This window comes from Rhynchophorus ferrugineus, unplaced genomic scaffold (assembly GCF_030347505.1).
Source record: "Rhynchophorus ferrugineus isolate W39M unplaced genomic scaffold, kcgeb_rfMv2 rfM4, whole genome shotgun sequence".
NCBI classification, from domain to species: Eukaryota; Metazoa; Arthropoda; class Insecta; order Coleoptera; family Curculionidae; genus Rhynchophorus; species Rhynchophorus ferrugineus.
The window spans coordinates 49839067-49856777 of record NW_027472583.1 but is presented as its reverse complement, the minus strand read 5'-3'; the positions used below and the strand labels follow the sequence as shown (position 1 = coordinate 49856777).

At 32.7% G+C, this 17711-nt stretch overlaps 2 protein-coding genes across 3 annotated transcripts in view; one reads left to right on the top strand and one right to left on the bottom strand.

Moving 5' to 3' along the window:
- The window catches only part of LOC143196493 (integrin alpha-4), a 35358-nt gene extending 26047 nt beyond the window's left edge, over positions 1-9311 (bottom strand). Inside the window, exon 1 of one of the 2 annotated variants that reach the window (XM_076404207.1) lies at positions 9016-9311. In XM_076404207.1, the coding sequence (XP_076260322.1) occupies positions 9016-9188 (173 nt within the window). In that variant the 5' untranslated portion in view covers positions 9189-9311. The remainder of the gene's footprint in view (positions 1-9015) is intronic. The other variant, XM_076404206.1, reaches the window with a different exon arrangement.
- Positions 9312-10705: 1394 nt separating this feature from the next.
- On the top strand, positions 10706-16715 carry LOC143196113 (DDB1- and CUL4-associated factor 5). Its single transcript, XM_076403721.1, has 11 exons — positions 10706-10977; positions 11359-11539; positions 11598-11737; positions 11860-11989; positions 12054-12328; positions 14043-14180; positions 14244-14341; positions 14405-14495; positions 14550-14877; positions 14939-15315; positions 15962-16715. Exons 1-11 carry the CDS (start codon positions 10782-10784, stop codon positions 16351-16353), a joined length of 2346 nt encoding a protein of 781 aa, XP_076259836.1. The 5' UTR covers positions 10706-10781; the 3' UTR covers positions 16354-16715.
- Positions 16716-17711: the final 996 nt, after the last annotated feature.

The window sequence follows — 17711 nt, the reverse complement described above, 5'->3', positions numbered from 1 at the left end:
TGCCTGTAATGGAAATGTAATGTAATATAATACTGCCTTTAATCGTTAAGCCTGTGTAGAATATACACGTGTACATATTCTACATATTCTTCTAAAATTTCATGTTGTCCTTTACTTACTATAATGAACATGAAACCCAGAAACTAAGATTGTGGCTTATATAACACACATCTTGTATTTTTTGCCTTACTTACCCATGCTTCGACATTTCTGGCATCGCTTTTATTTGTACCTGTGGAATTCAATCGATTTGCTTGTTGAATATTATATAAATCTTTATGAGTCGATAAATCCTGCTTTTCCAAATTGCCACTATTTTAATTATCTCGGGTTTCATCGAATTTATCGTCCATTGGAATTTTAGTAGCTAGTTTGGTTGCAATCACTCACCCTTTGGTACTCTTTTGAATGAATTCCTGATCAATTACCATAACAGGAACCTTCAAAAAACCTTCAAGCGAACCAAACAATTTTCTTGTTCAATTTTAATACTGTGGACTATATGATCAACGAGCTGTGATTTTGATGAGAAATACTCACATAAAGCACATCGAGTTATATATATATATATATATATATATATATATATATATATAAATACAAAATTAAAATTGAATTCCGTCCAGGTGTGTACCCAGCACTGCAGCATAATGTAAATTATGGTTCAAGTCAGATCGATCCGTATGATTGAAGATAATTCGGGTATTTCATTCTATATATTATATTGTAACTGTAAGAATAATTATTATAAAATCCGTAGCTACAGTTACTTTTATTTCAAGTAAAATAGTAAATACTCAAGGAACTAATTGATATCAGTTTTGTGAATCACTGGTGGTAGTCTTCAGGACGACTTCATAATTAACCCTATTATTATTTTATGAATTACACAAATTAATTCAACTTAACCCTTCAAGCTGGATAGAATTGGCAGACAAAAGGTCGATGGACGATGGCCGTTCGAACTGGACACGCGGGTTATGATTTATTAATTGAATTGAATTAATAACTTTATTGAACCAGTGTTCCAATTAATATCTAATGAATTGCACCAAATAATTCAACATAGAGTGTCAACAACATTGGTTCACTCCAGAAGACTTAGAAAGCTCTGTAGAAGCGGAGATATTTATTATATATCTTTATTAGCAGCAACGAAAGCAACTTCCTACACAACAACTGCAAAGTTTCAATTAGCAAAGTCATAGAGAGAAAAACCCAATACCAACACAGTAGTTTGGGTTTATTAACAAGCATTCAACAATTGACCAGGTCCACAGAATAACAGATGTTATTAGAAAAACCTACGAAATTAAAAAAGTATGCTCAGCAATATTCTTAGATGAAGCACGGTAAGGGTCGATTCGGACAACACACCGAACTACTAAAATCGTACATTATAGCCAGATTGTTTAGAGTTAAACAAGAAGAAGCTTACTCTACAATAAAAGAAGCTAAAACAGGTGTACCACAAGGAAGTGTACTGGGACCAATGCTTTATCTACTTTACACTTGTGATATACCACAAATGGAAAATATCACGATGGCTACATTTGCTGATGATACTGCGATTATAGCTGTTGGAGACAATAGTGAAGAAGCCTCCCGAAAATTACAACAGGTATGTGACAATATAAATAATTGGACAGAATCCTGGAAAATAAGAATTAATGAAAGTATATCTGTACATGTGCAGTTCACCTCTAAACAGACCGTACAAGCACCAATAACATTAAATAATACTATCATTCCATGTAGCAACAACACTAAATATCTCGGAATGAATCTTGATGTAAAACTTCGCTGGAAGGAACATAAAGAAGAAAAGAAAAGAACTAGAATTGTAGGAAAATGTATTGGCTAATTGGTAGAAAATCACAATTATCAGTACATGATCAAATGCTATTATATAAGCAAATACTGAAACCTATATGGGCATACGGAGTTCAATTTTGGCGATGTTCTGCAAAGAGTAACATAAACAAAATACAAATTTCTCAGAACAAAGTCCTGAGAAGTATTGTGGGCGCACCCAAATACCACAGGATTGACTACCTACATGGAGACCTCAGATACCCATAGTAACTCAAGAAATCAGGAGAATTGTAAGAGGACATGAAGAAAGACTCCATTCTCATGAGAATATTGAAGTATTGCAACTTTTGGATACCACCAGAGCAGGACACAGACTCAAAAGAATTAAACCATCTGATCTTGTGTAGTGTTGTGTAGAGAGGTGCAGTTAATAAAAAATTCAGCAGTGACATGTATAAACATTATTTCACCAGAGACTGAGATAGAGTCGACGGGTCCTCCTAGTTATATACCTAGATTTAAGTTATCATAAAGGCAAATTGTAGGTTAGTTGGAAACGACTAGTAATAATGTAATAATTAAATAATAAAAAAATAGCAAAGGATACTTTTCAGTAAAATTTTTAAATTTTTATAACATATGAAAGTAATCCCTGTTGAAAATGTTTTTTTTTTTTGGATATCAAAACAATATTTAATAATACCTCCTCTTATAAGGATATATTATTGAGTAATGGTAAAGATAAACGGATGCCCGTGTTTTTATATATTGATAAATAATTGTTACGTTATATGTTTTCTCTTTTTATTTTTAAAATTGTTCGTTTAATGTTGTTCGTTAGTCTCGCTAAAACTATAGAACGGCTGAACCGATTTGGAATATTTTGGTCTTGAATTATTGGTGGAAGTCCAGGAAAGGTTTAAAAGGTGACTAAATATGAAAATGCTTGAAATTACAATTAATTAAAATTTACGATGTCGAGGAGAAGACAACCTGACTTAGGCCCTCGCAGTCAATCAAATGTGCGAAGAACTATCTCAAGTGCTAACCGCACTGATGATCAGAGAGAGACAGATCAATAAAATAATCGTATTGCTATGTCAGAATTGCGTTCTTTAGAGAGTGACAATGAAGTAGATAGGATTCTAAGGAACGAGTTCCTGCACATCAAACATAACAATAGCGAGCACGACATAATGAAGTTGAGCAATTCCGCAGACACAGTGCTCCTGTGATCCTGAAACGAGCTGCATTCCACTATGATGCGGCAATAGATTATTGTGCTGACAAATCGGTAACAATTGATTTCCCCAATTCCAAATCCAACAATAATTTGTAAATATTGCAAGGCGTTAAAATACAGTGGGGAATATACTTGATTATGTTGTGCTGGAAGCAAAGTAAACTTGCCGCAATTGATCCCACCACCAGATCTTTTACGCTCTTTAGTTTCTGGGATTGGAAATGATTGTAAGCACTTCTTGGCCAACATTCAGAAATATAACAGCTCTTTCCAGATGACTTTCCCACAGTTGACCCAAAATTGCATTCAGTAGTTACCAAACACGTGATACATGGACCTTGAGGAGTTTTCAACTACAATTCACCCTGTATGGTTGACGGCAAGAGTTCCAAGCGATGCCCAAGAGACCTGATTGCTGAAACCATAACGGAAAATGATGGATACCCATTGTATCGTCGGCGATCAGTTGCGGACAATAAGCGATCGGTAGTTGTGACGGTAAGAGAACAAACCGTTGGACCGTGCCAAACTAGCCAATTTTATCCAAAGCTTTTGACACTCACATCAATGTGGAATATTGTAACTTTGTGAAGTTGATAAAGTATATATGTAAATATGTTAACAAAGGTAGCGATATGTCCGTCTTCGCTGTAAGCAATGCAAATGACGAAATATCACAGTACCAGATGAATCGCTATGTAAGTAGCAACGAAGCAATTTGACGTATCTTTTAAATTGCGATCCATGAAAGACACCCTACAGTAGTCCATTTGGCAGTATATTTAGAAAATGGTCAGGAGGAAAAAAAGTCGAGGATTCGAAATTATCGAGGGTCACAATGCGACCATTCAGAAATTTTTTCAGGTACAGTTGGTTTCCTTCAAATCAGTCGACACCGTTATGAACCAGGACGACATAGTCAACTATCCCACGGAGTTTTTAAATTCATTGAAATTGCCTGGATTACCACCTCACAATTTGAAGTTAAAATTAGGATCAGTTGTCATCATGCTGCGTAACATTAATCAACCTCGAATGTGCAATGGAACAAGGCTGACTGTGAAAAAGATTATGAATAACGTCATTGAGGCAACAATCATAAAAGGAAAATACAAAGGAGAGAATGTCTTGATCCCGCGTATACCGATGATTCCAACGGATTTACCATTCGATTTTAAACGTTTACAATTTCCAGTACGTCTGGCCTTTGCGATGATCATAAATATCAAGGGTAGTCGTTGGAAATTTGCTGAATCAACTTGGAGTTTCCGTTTCGCGCATGGACAATTATAGATCGCGTGTTCAAAACAAAACAAAAAATATAGTTTATCAGAAAGCTTTAAATTAATTAACAAACTGTATCATTACTGTGAGTGTCTGTAAATATCTAATTGAAACCTTATAAATAGCCAGTATTTCAGGAAAATTCTGTTTTTTAAGTATCATCATGTGTAATTAATAGAAAATAATAACAAAAATTCATTCATACCGAGCATTTTTTAAATTAAATACGGATTATTAGGTCTCTTATTTATCGATTGAGGCAGTACGAAGTCTGCCGGGTCAGCTAGTATGTATATAAAAAGTTAAATGACTTAGACATATAATATATAAACTTAAATAATACAGAGTAAATTTAGTTAAATTTGAACTTGAGTTTCAAGTGAGATTTTGGTTAATTTGTAAATTCGAAAATATCTACCATACTCTTCAAGTATACGAATAATGTACAAGAAGTATAACATTGGTTTTTGCGCATTTTTACTGTTAAATATTAATTTACTGCGATTTTTATTGAAAATATTTTTATTTTTATTGTGTGTTGCAGCTGCACTATATATTACTGTCGGCACGGTCACTGAAATATCTCAAAAAATTAAAAAAATAATCTTTTATTCACTGAAAATAAAACTGTCCTCATACGAAGTGTGTGACGCATCAAGATCACCTTGATGTTAGCTCTATCAGAGATTAAATATATGAAATGTATAAAAAACAGCGAGTAGTTTTTTAATACAAACATAATTTAATACAATTATTTAAAAGGAAATTATTAGTCTGAAAAATATCAAAAAGGTGTAATGGAACTTCCGGATACCACTTTTAAAAGAATACAATTTTTTAAAGTATAATATAAAATTAAGGAAGTCTTATTATTTCAATTTATGTATTTAGTGAGACATGGATATTTAAGAACGGGACCAATATACCCCAACGGTCACTCATGGCAAGATGATAACAAAAATTGTGTTATGATAACAAAAGTTGATGGAAAAAGGTAACGTTGGAATAACAATTGATAAGAATTGGATGAACTCGATTAGAAATATTGAAGAAGAAATTGACAAATGATGAAATTGTAAACAAATGTTAGATACATTGAAAATTAACAGCTTAGTTATTCACTTGAATGAAACTTTCTGAATATGATATGATTCAATGCTGTTAATTTCTAAGACAGGGTAATGAGAGTGAAAATAATTAATATATGACAACTGTAGGAAATGTTAATGTAGAGTTGAAAAGATTTATATGTACACAGTTATGTGTACAGTGTGTAATTGTTCAGAATATACATGAGCATTTAGTTAAAATATGCCAGAAGAGAAATAATAGCAACTGTTTTACAGAAATGGCAAATGCATTAAGGGGAATGCAGTGATTAAATATAGTTTTATCAAGAAAGATGTATACAGATATTAACAGAACAAACTAAAGTAAAATACAGTGATATCATAATGTTTTTACAAGGAAACTTTTTTTAAATATGCTCTCTAATGAAAGTAAAATATATTACTGTGATATACAATCGTTAATTAGGTGGATTAGGCCTCCAGGGGATAGAACTATATAAAAAACGCGCCTAAAACTCTAACTCATGGGCGGTATGGAAAAGAGTTCAATGTAAATATAATCAAACATAACGCTAACCTACAAACTATTATAACCGTATACTTAATTATAGTTTTCAAGTCCTTCGATGATATATATGTAGATTATACATAGATAGATTTATTATAATGTTAAATTAAATTATATTTGATAACAGTATTTTTGTTTAATTATTTTAATTAGATTAGAATTTTGTTGTATGTCGAAGCCAAACTAAACTAAAACTCAGAGTTGATACGGCAACATTGCGACGTTTTGACGTCACAAATTTAGATGACGTACGTACAAAACTTCTTTGGATATACAACCAAACTATTAACTGAGAAGCCAATTGTGTTAAAAATGACACAGGTAGTTAAAAATGTAATCAAATATTTACATTAGGTAACAGTAGGTTTTACCGCATTACTTATCTAGAGCTTTGTGTATTTTCCTCTTTCGTAATCTATTTATCTTTTCGTTGAAAAAACAATATTTATATGAATGCAATGAATGAAATGTCTCGTTGAATATTATTTATTTGTTTAGAACATTAATAAATAATTGGTTTTTCCGTTTATATTATTTCTAACCACTCTTTTTTCACTTTTTCTATTAATATTCACGTTCTTAACAATAGCATTAACTAAATTACGTCGCATTGATGGAAAAAATTGAAAGAATTTTTCAGTGAATCAAAGGGCAAAAGTATAATTTAATTTTAATAAAAAATAATGTTTAATAGCAGTTTTGCAATGGTAATTATTTAAAAAAATATATAAAATCTTCGAAATCTTATAAGTCCCTTAAAACCCATAGTTCTAGTGTAGTAGTAGCCATAATGACTGACATTGAGTACGATTAGCATTTTTGTACCTTCATTATAATCACTATTATTTGACTACAACGTATCTTCATTCTCAAAAGTGTTGCGTATCCAGTGTATGCGCGAAAATAAAAGATCAGACGTCGTGTTCATTGGAAGAAACAGCCTAAGTTGGCTGGATTAAGACTATGTGTGTGACTTAGTATTGTTTTACCTGATACGTAAACAATTATTTATATAGAGCATTTGTATTCATATATATTGTTATTTACAGGAATACAACAGAAGAAATCATGTCTCCAAATTGGGCGATAGCAAAATCACATTGAAGGTAATTGTAGTTATACTACATGAAAAGTTTTTTGATATCCTTTATAAAGTTGTTTCTAGAGTGCTATCAATTAAAGATTTAATTATTCTGAAGGGGTTCATTTACTTGAAACAAATGTATATTGATTAAGATACTTATAATTATTTTCGCTTAATGCTCTTTAACCGAGATGACTTTTTCAAAAAGGATGTTAAAAAATACATTAATATAAAATAAAATAATACAATCTGTAAACCAACATGATGGCTAGATTTTGCAGATCTATCTCATGATTGTTTTATTATATTGTTAATAGATCCTTAAGTTATCTCTTTAACTCCTCGATTATACCATAATAAAAGCATAGCGGCAATTTTGATATATGTCATATATTTTAATTTTTTTTTTCTATTTTTTAAAGTATTGCTTTTTGGTATGTTTTCTCCATTCTGTTGTATATCATAACGGTTTTAATTATCCGCTCCACAATTTTCAAAATAACATTGTAAAAATAATTATAACTTGTCTCAATAATGTTTCAAACATGTAAATAAAGTATTAACACACATACTTTCATCTGTGCTGCTCTGCTTTCAGTATGAAGAAACAAAAAGGAAACTTTAATACATCTTATTTAATGTTTATGATTAATGATACTTTATAATATTTGTATTTATATAAAATTACATTTTAATAAATCGTTTTGAAATTTAATTGGCCAGTAGAATATGACGTCAGAGGTTGGTCACATGACGCGTATGAAATTCTCAAACAATTAAATGCTTTCTTAATAAAATATTTTCATTACAGGTCCCTGTAATGATAATTTAAACTAACCAGTGAAATTCAACGAAATGACGTTATCAGCGCCTTCCTGCTGAGACCACGCAAAACAATTTTTAAAATTATTATTCATTAATTATTAAGTTCAAGAAATTATTTGTATTAACACTCTCTATATTACTCTATGGATCTGCACTGTTAAATTCGGCATTTTTGATATTTAACTATCACGTGTGACATTTTAATCGACATTAATAGTGTTTTATAACTTTTTACTGCATGTTTAGGATTACATTTCCCATATTCATCGCTTTTTTTGTTTTATCTGATGAAATTGGCATCGGAAGTGTATCAAACACTTGTAGAAGCTTAGGAGGATTTTCTTCTGCCATATCCCGATGGTCCTTTTTGCGGATCTACTTATTATTTAAGTTGATAAATTAACAGTTGGAAAACGTTGGGAACTTGGGTTATATCAAAAAAGACAGAATATTAACAATTTGGCTAAAAAGGTCATCTGGTACCACAAGAAATATTACTGCAAATCGATACTAGGTGCAGATAAAGAGGTAACTTATATGCGAAGATTTTATCGTGAGTTTAATATGCAACAACTTTCAGGTTGTAAAAAATATGAGACTCCTGACTTCGAAAATACTAAATACATAGCTTTAAATCCGGTACATTTTCATGCTCATCATGTTACTATCTTGTCAGAAATATAGAACAGAGTTAATAAGAGATAAACGATGGAAACTATTTGAAATGAGTTAAACTTGTATAATTTTTTCTTAATAAAGTTGAGCGGCCCAATGACAACAATTAATTCTTGGCGTCGCTATAAGGTGCCAGATACTGTAAAATGCGCTTGTTAGCCGGCAAAAATAGATATTATTTATGAAATAGCCTATAATATAACACGATATCTACAAAGTAACCGCAACTGTACTATTTATAAAACGCATCTTTAATGAATTATCGATCCTAGGGTGGGTTTTACCAATGTATCATGATGCTAAAATACACTAGTAGAAAATAAAAAGGACGCATTCTTTCTAGCAAAGATAACGCCTTATCAGCGCGAAACAAAGAAAACAAGATAACCTTATCAGCTCAAGACGTTTTAAAAATATAAACACAAACAAATACTATTTTTCTGTTTCTTACCATTTTTCGCCGGTATCGATGTCGGTATATAGAACAAGAGATCGTCCAAATTGGGAAGAATCTGATCCAGGATCGACTAAAATTACCGGGTGAATCCAGTCCAGATTAAAACCGTTAGTCACACCGAAAAGTAAGCAGCATATCGATTGAAAGAATGTTACCGCGTTCACCATCGTTGTGAAACTGCCACTGTGTCGAAGAACTATATTATTACTTAAAAAAAGGATGTTGTGGTTCGATTTACGCTTGCCTGAACTCAACACTACCCCAAATTAGTTTTCAGGCAACAGTGTTTCCGTTGTTGATATAGACCCCGTGCTATGAATTAGAATGCCCCTTGCACAAAGAATGGACGGCCTTATATTGATGTATACCATTTATGTCTTGCTCGACGTCACAGTCGGAGGAAATCGATGGAACGTATTTGTTTTATTGTTTTAATATTTCACTTGGAACCCTCATTCTTGGACATATTAAAATATTTACATTTTCCTAGCTCAACCCCTTTAATCGATTAATTATGTTATAACGTTTCTGATTTATCCTATATAATACCAGCCAAAATTAATAAAACAATGTAGATTTCTTCATTTATCAATTATTTGAAATAAAAATATTATGAAATTTGTCTTAAATCTAATTAATATCTGCGATTATAGAGAAGGTATGTTTTATTTTAGTGAAATTTATATCTGAGATATTATAAACTGACCCAAATCAATATCCAAAGATAAGTAATAAACACAAACCAAATATCCATTATCATTTTTTGTGGTCACAAATGACTCAAAATTAAAGCATACTATTTAATTTTAAATTGATTTGTGTAATAATAATGTCAGAAAATGACAAAATGCGTTTTTTTTTAATTTGAGATAAAGTCACTTCATATCCAGAAAACGTTGCAAAGATCATATGCACCAATACCTAGTGGTTACCAAAACCGAAGAAAAACCGTTGGAAAGTAACCAATTATCTAATTTCATGAGCTAAGATTAAATTATACAAATGCATTACTTACGTCCATTGTAAATCAAGAATTTTAATTTTTTCTATGAACAGGATTAACGAATATTTGTAAAAAATACTCTATTTAAACTTTAATTATATATTAAGTTAAATAATTCATTTATTTCTCCTAAATCTCAATTGATGAACAAAAATAACGCTACGCCGGTATTTAAATCATAATTTAAAAATTTCAGTCGAATCAAAAAAGAACCGTCAGACAAACTATAATTTAAAAGTCATTTCAAGCTAATTTACACAGTTAAAACAGCTGATTATCCCTCATCTAGCAAGCTAAATTTTGACTGTGCTAAAGCTCGAATAGAAATGCGCACCTCCCAACGAATTCACGATGGTTTTACTACTCCATGAATTACTCTATGCAGTAAACGAATCTAATTTTCCTCTACCTATTTTATCACCTGCCCCAACGAAAACAAGCTTCCGTGGCAAATTCCTCTCAAGTTACGCCATTATATATATATTTTTTCTTTATCTGTCTGATTGAATAGAAAAGAGTAAATGCTATAATCGTATATATGAAATATGTCATCAATTAATAGCACCAACCTACCCCGGTTATATCTATCTCTATTTTTTCTAAAGGAAAACGTTAATAGAGGTTGATGTCGATCTGAACGGAATGTTTTCATTTAATAAACAGCTGATTGTGACATTTTGCAGTCCATTTTTGACGTTGTTCGGGATTTTTGTCAACAAAAGCGTTTAGCGGACCTGCTAGGTCCAAGTAAAGTTAAATGGCTGGTTTATCAGTTCTAAATCCCTTAAGATACATCGTAGATCGGCAATACAAGGGTGGTTGCGTGATAAAATCCCGAATTTTCAAAGAACGACTGGCACACGCTAGAAATTTTTTCCGAAAAGATTTGTGTTCGCACTATGGGTGTGTGAATGCTATCGAATTTTCTGCTGAAGGAGAGCTTTTAGTATCAGGTAAAGGCAATTGAAGCTTTCTAGTTTTTCTATTCCTCGTTTCAATTTCAAAAAATCTTATGTTTTTAACTAGATCGTTGTAAACCGGACATTTTAGAACGTGTCGTTTATTTTTATCCTTCATCGTTTGATAATGATGTTATTTTCGTATCTATTAATTTCGGATCATAATCAGAAGTACGGTCCTTAGAGGTGACACAGAATCTAAATATGTTATCGTTTTTCTTTCTAGAGTTCTGATACAGCAAAAATATGATTTTCTTGCTTACTTTTATTTCATTATTTTTTTAACATTCTTGTCTAATGCAGTTATATCATTGAACTATACAAGGCTAACCGCAATGTATACTTGAATTTAACTAATATATATATTATTTTTAGGTGGAGATGACAGGAGAGTGCTGTTATGGTCACTGCCAAAAGCGATATATGGCGAGGGAGCGCCCCTTTCGATGAAAAAAACACATAATAGTAACATTTTTTGTGTGGCCTTTGACTCGAATAATAAAAAAATCTTCTCGGGCGGAAATGATGATCAAGTGATAATACATGATATTTATTCGTAAGAACCTGCTGCTACACTTTTAAAATACTCACCTCACCTGCTTTTTTTGTTTTAGAGGAAATGCAATTACCACAATACCTCATAGAAAACCTGTATATGGCCTAAGTGTTAATCCACAAAATGATGAGATTATTTCAACAGCAGGTGAAGATGGTAGACTACTACTTTATGATATTCGAGAGGCTCCTCATCAAGGTATAACTAATTTTCAGTACTAATCTATTTTAGGCACAATTAAAACTCATTAATAAATCCAGGTCATAATCCCAACAATATATTTTACTTTGCATTGATCTAATCTCAATTTAATTTCTTAGAAGCTCAGGTCCTCGCTAAACAAAAGACTGCTTTTCATTCTGTGATGTTTAACCCCACCAAACCTCGATATCTTGTATCAGCCAATTCTGAAGAGGGCATTGCTTTGTGGGATTGCCGTAATCCGCGAGAGTGAGTACAAAATCACTAAAATTTCTAAAAGCTTGTTAATGTTAAATTTGATATTTTTTCTTAGGGAGCTTATAAAATATGATGCAAATTCTGGCAAAACTAGCGGTATTAGTGCCTGTTTCGATTCCAGCGGAACTAAGGTACTTGCTTTAAGGCGTCGGCTGCCCCCAGTTCTCTACAATCTCCATGAGGAACAGGCAATATGTCAGTTTTATCACCCACAGTACTACAATAGCTGCACAATGAAGACTTGTTCATTTGCTGGTGATGATGATGAATATGTACTAAGCGGATCAGATGATTTCAATTTGTATATGTGGAAAGTACCAAAAGATAATGGTAAGTGATATAGAAATCAGCTAGGTCGCCATGATAATATGACAATCACTGATGAAAATCCCATTTGTGGCATACAAGTTTCTAATTTATGTTTGTGATTGTCTATAACAGTGGTTCCTGAAATTTTAAGGTAACGGAAAACTCACCAAATCCCTTTCATTTTATGGAACCTGATGTCATTTACAAGTCCAAGACAGTTTTACAAATAATTACAAGTCAAAGTCAATAAAAACAAAAACAAATATTTTTATATCAATAGAGTTATTTTAAAAGTGAAAAAACTTCATTCTAAGCTTTTAATGTGAGGAATGAAACTTTTTTTACTTGGTTGATCAGCTGAGCAGTATTTCCTTGCTGATATTAGGGGGAACTACAACCCTAACGGGCGATTAGATCTCCTGCATGGAAATATATGTTGGGGAGTTAGCAGCGATTTAATACCTCCAACAGCGATTTGGTGTACAGGTTTTGGGACTGTTTAGTGTCTATATGGAATTTTTGAATAACGATTTTATGAAATGCTGATGAGGTACCATTAGCATTAAATTTTGTTCTGCACTACCTGATGTTACTCCATCTGCACAGGACTAATGTATCCTGACTTTTGATAAGTGGATTTTGTATACATTTGTCACTAATGTACTACCACGAAATTAATCACAATTAAGATTTACCAAATATTGTAATTCTTTAAAAATTTATTTGGTAATTACAATGTGTTTTCTCAAAACATATTCTCTTTCAACATAAATGTGGTTCTTGGATTTTCTTGGGAAAAGTATAATAATTTTGCTGGCCTTTTCATACTTTTCTAGTCAATAATCTTTGTCTTTAAACAATTCTTCCTTAATCGTATGGGTTTTCAAAAGCCAGCATGAATTTTATTTATTTATTTTACTGAAATAAATATCTATCATGACTTCAAAGAAAATTGATTAATTATTAAACTTAACTTTTGGTGGTCTAAACGATAACGATAATGATGACTTTTGTATTAAACACAAATTTACTAGAACAAAATTGATGGAATTCGATAGAAACTAGATGTTTTGATATTCCCAAGATAATATACCATCACTCTTTAGAAACAGAAACTTTTTAGAAACTCGCTAAGAAATGTATAGCTTTGGATGGGAGATTTTGGATGTCTGAAGAATTGACATTTTTCTTGGTGTTAAGGGTCAAAATTCGCAAACAACTGTAATCATGTCACTGCAATTGTCATTACCTTTTGGACATCTATAAAAAGTAAATAGTTTTTCAATAAGGGCGGGTCAGTGTCGAATTGAAATGAAACAGGATTTGTAAAAACAAGGCATGTCATTTTGTATAGGACATATTAACGTCATTTTCCTCACTCACCAATGTTATTTTAGACATATCGGGCCAATAATGCCATGGGACCAAAAATGCTCATCGCCACTACATTTTCGACCAAAATTGTGGTTTCGTTTCGATAATAAAATTTTAACAATTGGATGTGCTGATTAATCATGCAATTTACCACGGTGATTTAGCATCAGTGACCAATACAAGCAATAGGCTAAGCAGACACTACCTATATCGACCTGCCTTTACTGAAAACTTTCTATTTAAAGGTTATAAACGTTCATTATTTGTTTACATAACTAAAATTGTTTGAACCTGGATATATTTAACTTAATTTATATTTTCATAAACTGAGATGAAATAATCTATCTTTAATTCTTTTAAGCTGAATGGGGTTTATCTCATATGGTTCTTCGAGGGCACAGATCCATAGTCAACCAAGTCAGATACAACAAACACAACAATCTTATTGCCTCATCTGGGGTTGAAAAGATGGTGAAACTTTGGAGTACCATACCTATAGGTCAATACAATTATTATGTTAATTTAAAAGGGTCATATTAAATACTTTCTTGCTTTGGTTTAGGAACCTGGACAGGATCTCTATTAAAGGAGCACACAGATTCCACTCGAAAAGTTTTTACTCACCAGGAATATGCACAATTAGTTGGGAGCAGCGGAGAAGTATGTTCACTACAATCTATAGTTACTTCATCACATTTCTTGATTATTTTATTTTATTTCTAGAGGATATCTCATGATTATAGTGACCAGTCTACCACAGAGGATATTAAAATGATGGCCTTTTTTGATTCTTTGATTCAAAGAGAAATTGAAGGTTGGTGAATGTGACTAAATTTCTTGAAGCTCTTTAATTGACTGTCCTTTCAAGGGTGGATTTCAAGCCCGGAAGCTCAAACTACCGACAGCGATTCCGATCAGGAACAAGACTGGTCCAAGTTGGTTCAGAAGATGTTCAGAAATGGCAAAAACAACTCGGACGAAATTAAGCGATTGAAAGGCAACAAGATCGCGCGCCTTATATCGAAAAAACGAGGTCGTTTAGCCCTAATGGCGCATAGTAAATCATCGAGTTCGTTGAAGAGACGAGGAGAGAAGAGAAGAAAGAGGGAACGTCGTAATGGGTCGTGTAAAAAATTGACAAAAAAAGTGTCCGGTTATTTGGAAACGAGGCGCATGAATTCAGAGGAAACGCTTAGGTAAGTCAATAGGAGAAATATCCTACAGACCATCTGAAAGTGCTCCCATATTCAAATTCAGATTGAGATACAGAACACGGCAATACCTCCGTGAAGCTTGTGAACATGCCGGCCTCGGTGTTTTACTGGACACTCCCAGTACCAGCACGGGCATTACCAATTCCAACTCGTCTATGTATCGCGTGTTGGAGCAGGATTCCGAAGAGGAGGCTTTGCAGAGCCCGATTGAACAAGAAGACGATGAAGAACAATCACCTGAGGTAGAAAATCTGGTGAATATTTTGCCAACCCCTCTGAATGGCACCCAGGAACATGTCTTCAATGGTATAGAAATGTCTGGTAATGGACAAACATCGAATACTAGGTCCTCATCAAATGGAGTTGGATCATATAGAAACAGTCGTCAAGAATTTAATAATGGGGCATCTACTAGTAGAGGTAAGTTGAATAAAAATATCTGAATTGTTTTCAAATGTAGTTCAAAATTCCACTACTTGTGTTCAAGAGCAAATTAGAGATCTCATTTAAATGTTCAAATTGACTTTGTGATACAAATTTTGTAGTTACATTTTAGGAATTGTTCCATTTGAACACATTTTGAGTTTATACTTGGGGCAATATTTCTACAACTATCGATCGCCTATTTGTTAGTAACAAGATGAAAAATAGGTTAAGTTTCTAAAAAACAGTATATGTTTATATATCTCAAACGCTCTACATATACCTACCAAGTAAAAACATAATACAGACTTAATTCAGATAATTTAGAGTTGTTTACACGACATATCTTTTAAATTGTAGCCAGAACGCACCATAGAAACGAAATGAACCAATCAAATGCCTTTGTGGCTTTTAGCACTCGTTCAAAAAGTTCAAAGTAGTGACATCTAGGTATTGCACGTCACAAAACATTTCTCCAAAATGTTTCCTAAGTTAAACCTTTATTTTCTCATATATATAATCAACAAACAGTCATAATGTTTACAAAAACTAATAATTTTCAATGCTGTGAGGGCCAACTCTTGGTTGTTAGGCATATAGTGGTTGTTAAACTGGATTGAACAATAAATTATGTATATTTCAGGTACCGTTCAGAACTGCCTCAAAAGGAAAACGCCTCCAGGACATTTAAAGTCTTCAGACGATAGTTTGCCATCAACAAGTTCAGCCAATGGTCACTGGTCGGTTCCTCAGGAGCCGTGTACTACGTCTTCAAGCGACGAAGATTACGAATTCGACTATCGGACGCCCACGAAGAAGCTACGCGTCGGTGATCAGTCTGCGGACAGTGGTTGCGGTACGGGTCCTAGTAGTTCCAAGCGATCGCGAGGGGTTTACTTCGTGAAGAAGCTAGCTCACACGCCGAAGGAATTCAGCAGCGACGAGGAGGTGCGAACGGAAAAGTTCCGAAAAAGAGTGAGGAAGACCCAGTTAAATTTACGGAGAAACATGTGCGCGGACTCAGATTCGAATTGACTAAAAACACGCAGACTAAAAATCCAATTTTACTCCACTTGTACATATAGTTTAATTTTTTAATAGTGATTGAAGAAGTGAGTGATCTTAAAGAACATATACTATTTAAAAAATGAATCGTGTACCGCCGTTTCAACATCAGTGTTCCTTTTGACGAGTCGGGCGGTTTTCCCACCCTATTGCTATTCAGTTCGTCAAACGCGAGATAGCTTTTTCTTTAATTATTGCCCTATTTTTTCTGTTCTTTGGAAAAAAATATAGTTTTAGTCGGAATATTAATAAAACAAATCTAAAATTATTTTAGAATGATTATCTTATATATGGTTTCGTTATATCCGACAAAAATAAAATTTAATTACCAACATGATGTTTTTTCTTATATTTAATGACTGTCAGTCGTTAACCGGACCTTGGACAGTGCTTCCGTATCCCAATTGTCGGATTTGGTTTCGAGGATTTTTATGTTAATGGCAAAGAACGACCTGGTGAACCAAAAAAGTTGCTGCTGCTCTATTGCTGATCTCACTCGTTTTGTCTTGTTTGTTTTACGGATTCATATTTAGAACTTAAATGCTAACTTATGTAAACTCGCTAGATAATGTAAAGATATTTCTGGTTTTCAACGGTGACTATATATTTTGTCGGAACTAATATAATTGGCCAAAATAATTATGCAAAACTATTGTAAGAAAATCGTTTCGTCACAAACACTTTGTAGAATTTCCTAAAAGGAAATGTCTTAAGACATTGGATCTATTTCAGTTATGTTAGATATTTTGACAAATAAAAATAAATGATTTAATCTTATATCAAAATTAATGATTTAACCAGTATACCAGTGATGCAACTGAATAGTTTCTTTTGGTTGATACAATATATTAATAACAATTGACTAATTTGTATTACATTCGACGACTATCAACAAACAGTTAACATGGAAAATATAACAGGTATCAGATGTTGGAAAAAGTAATTTCGGTTATTATGTTTTGGAAATGGAGATTTCTGAAGGTTGTTTTCATCAGATATGGCTTTTTATATTTCAGTGGTGTGATGTTTATAATGGGCAAGCCCCAGCGCCAAAAAGGGCAATCGTCTGGCACGACATATATATGATTGCTTAATGTATATGAATAAATTTGATAAAACTTGAAAAAAAGATAATTAAATCCAACTTTATCCTCAATCGACTTCAGAGTTGCGAAATTATCTGTCGTGCTTTTAATGATAATCGATTTCATTTAATAGGCACTCTGTACTTTGATAATTGGGAAGTTACTGTAGAAACTTTATATTGAAATAAACAGTTTTTTTTCAAAACTAGAGATAGATTATCAGAAACTTCAGAATCTTCAGTA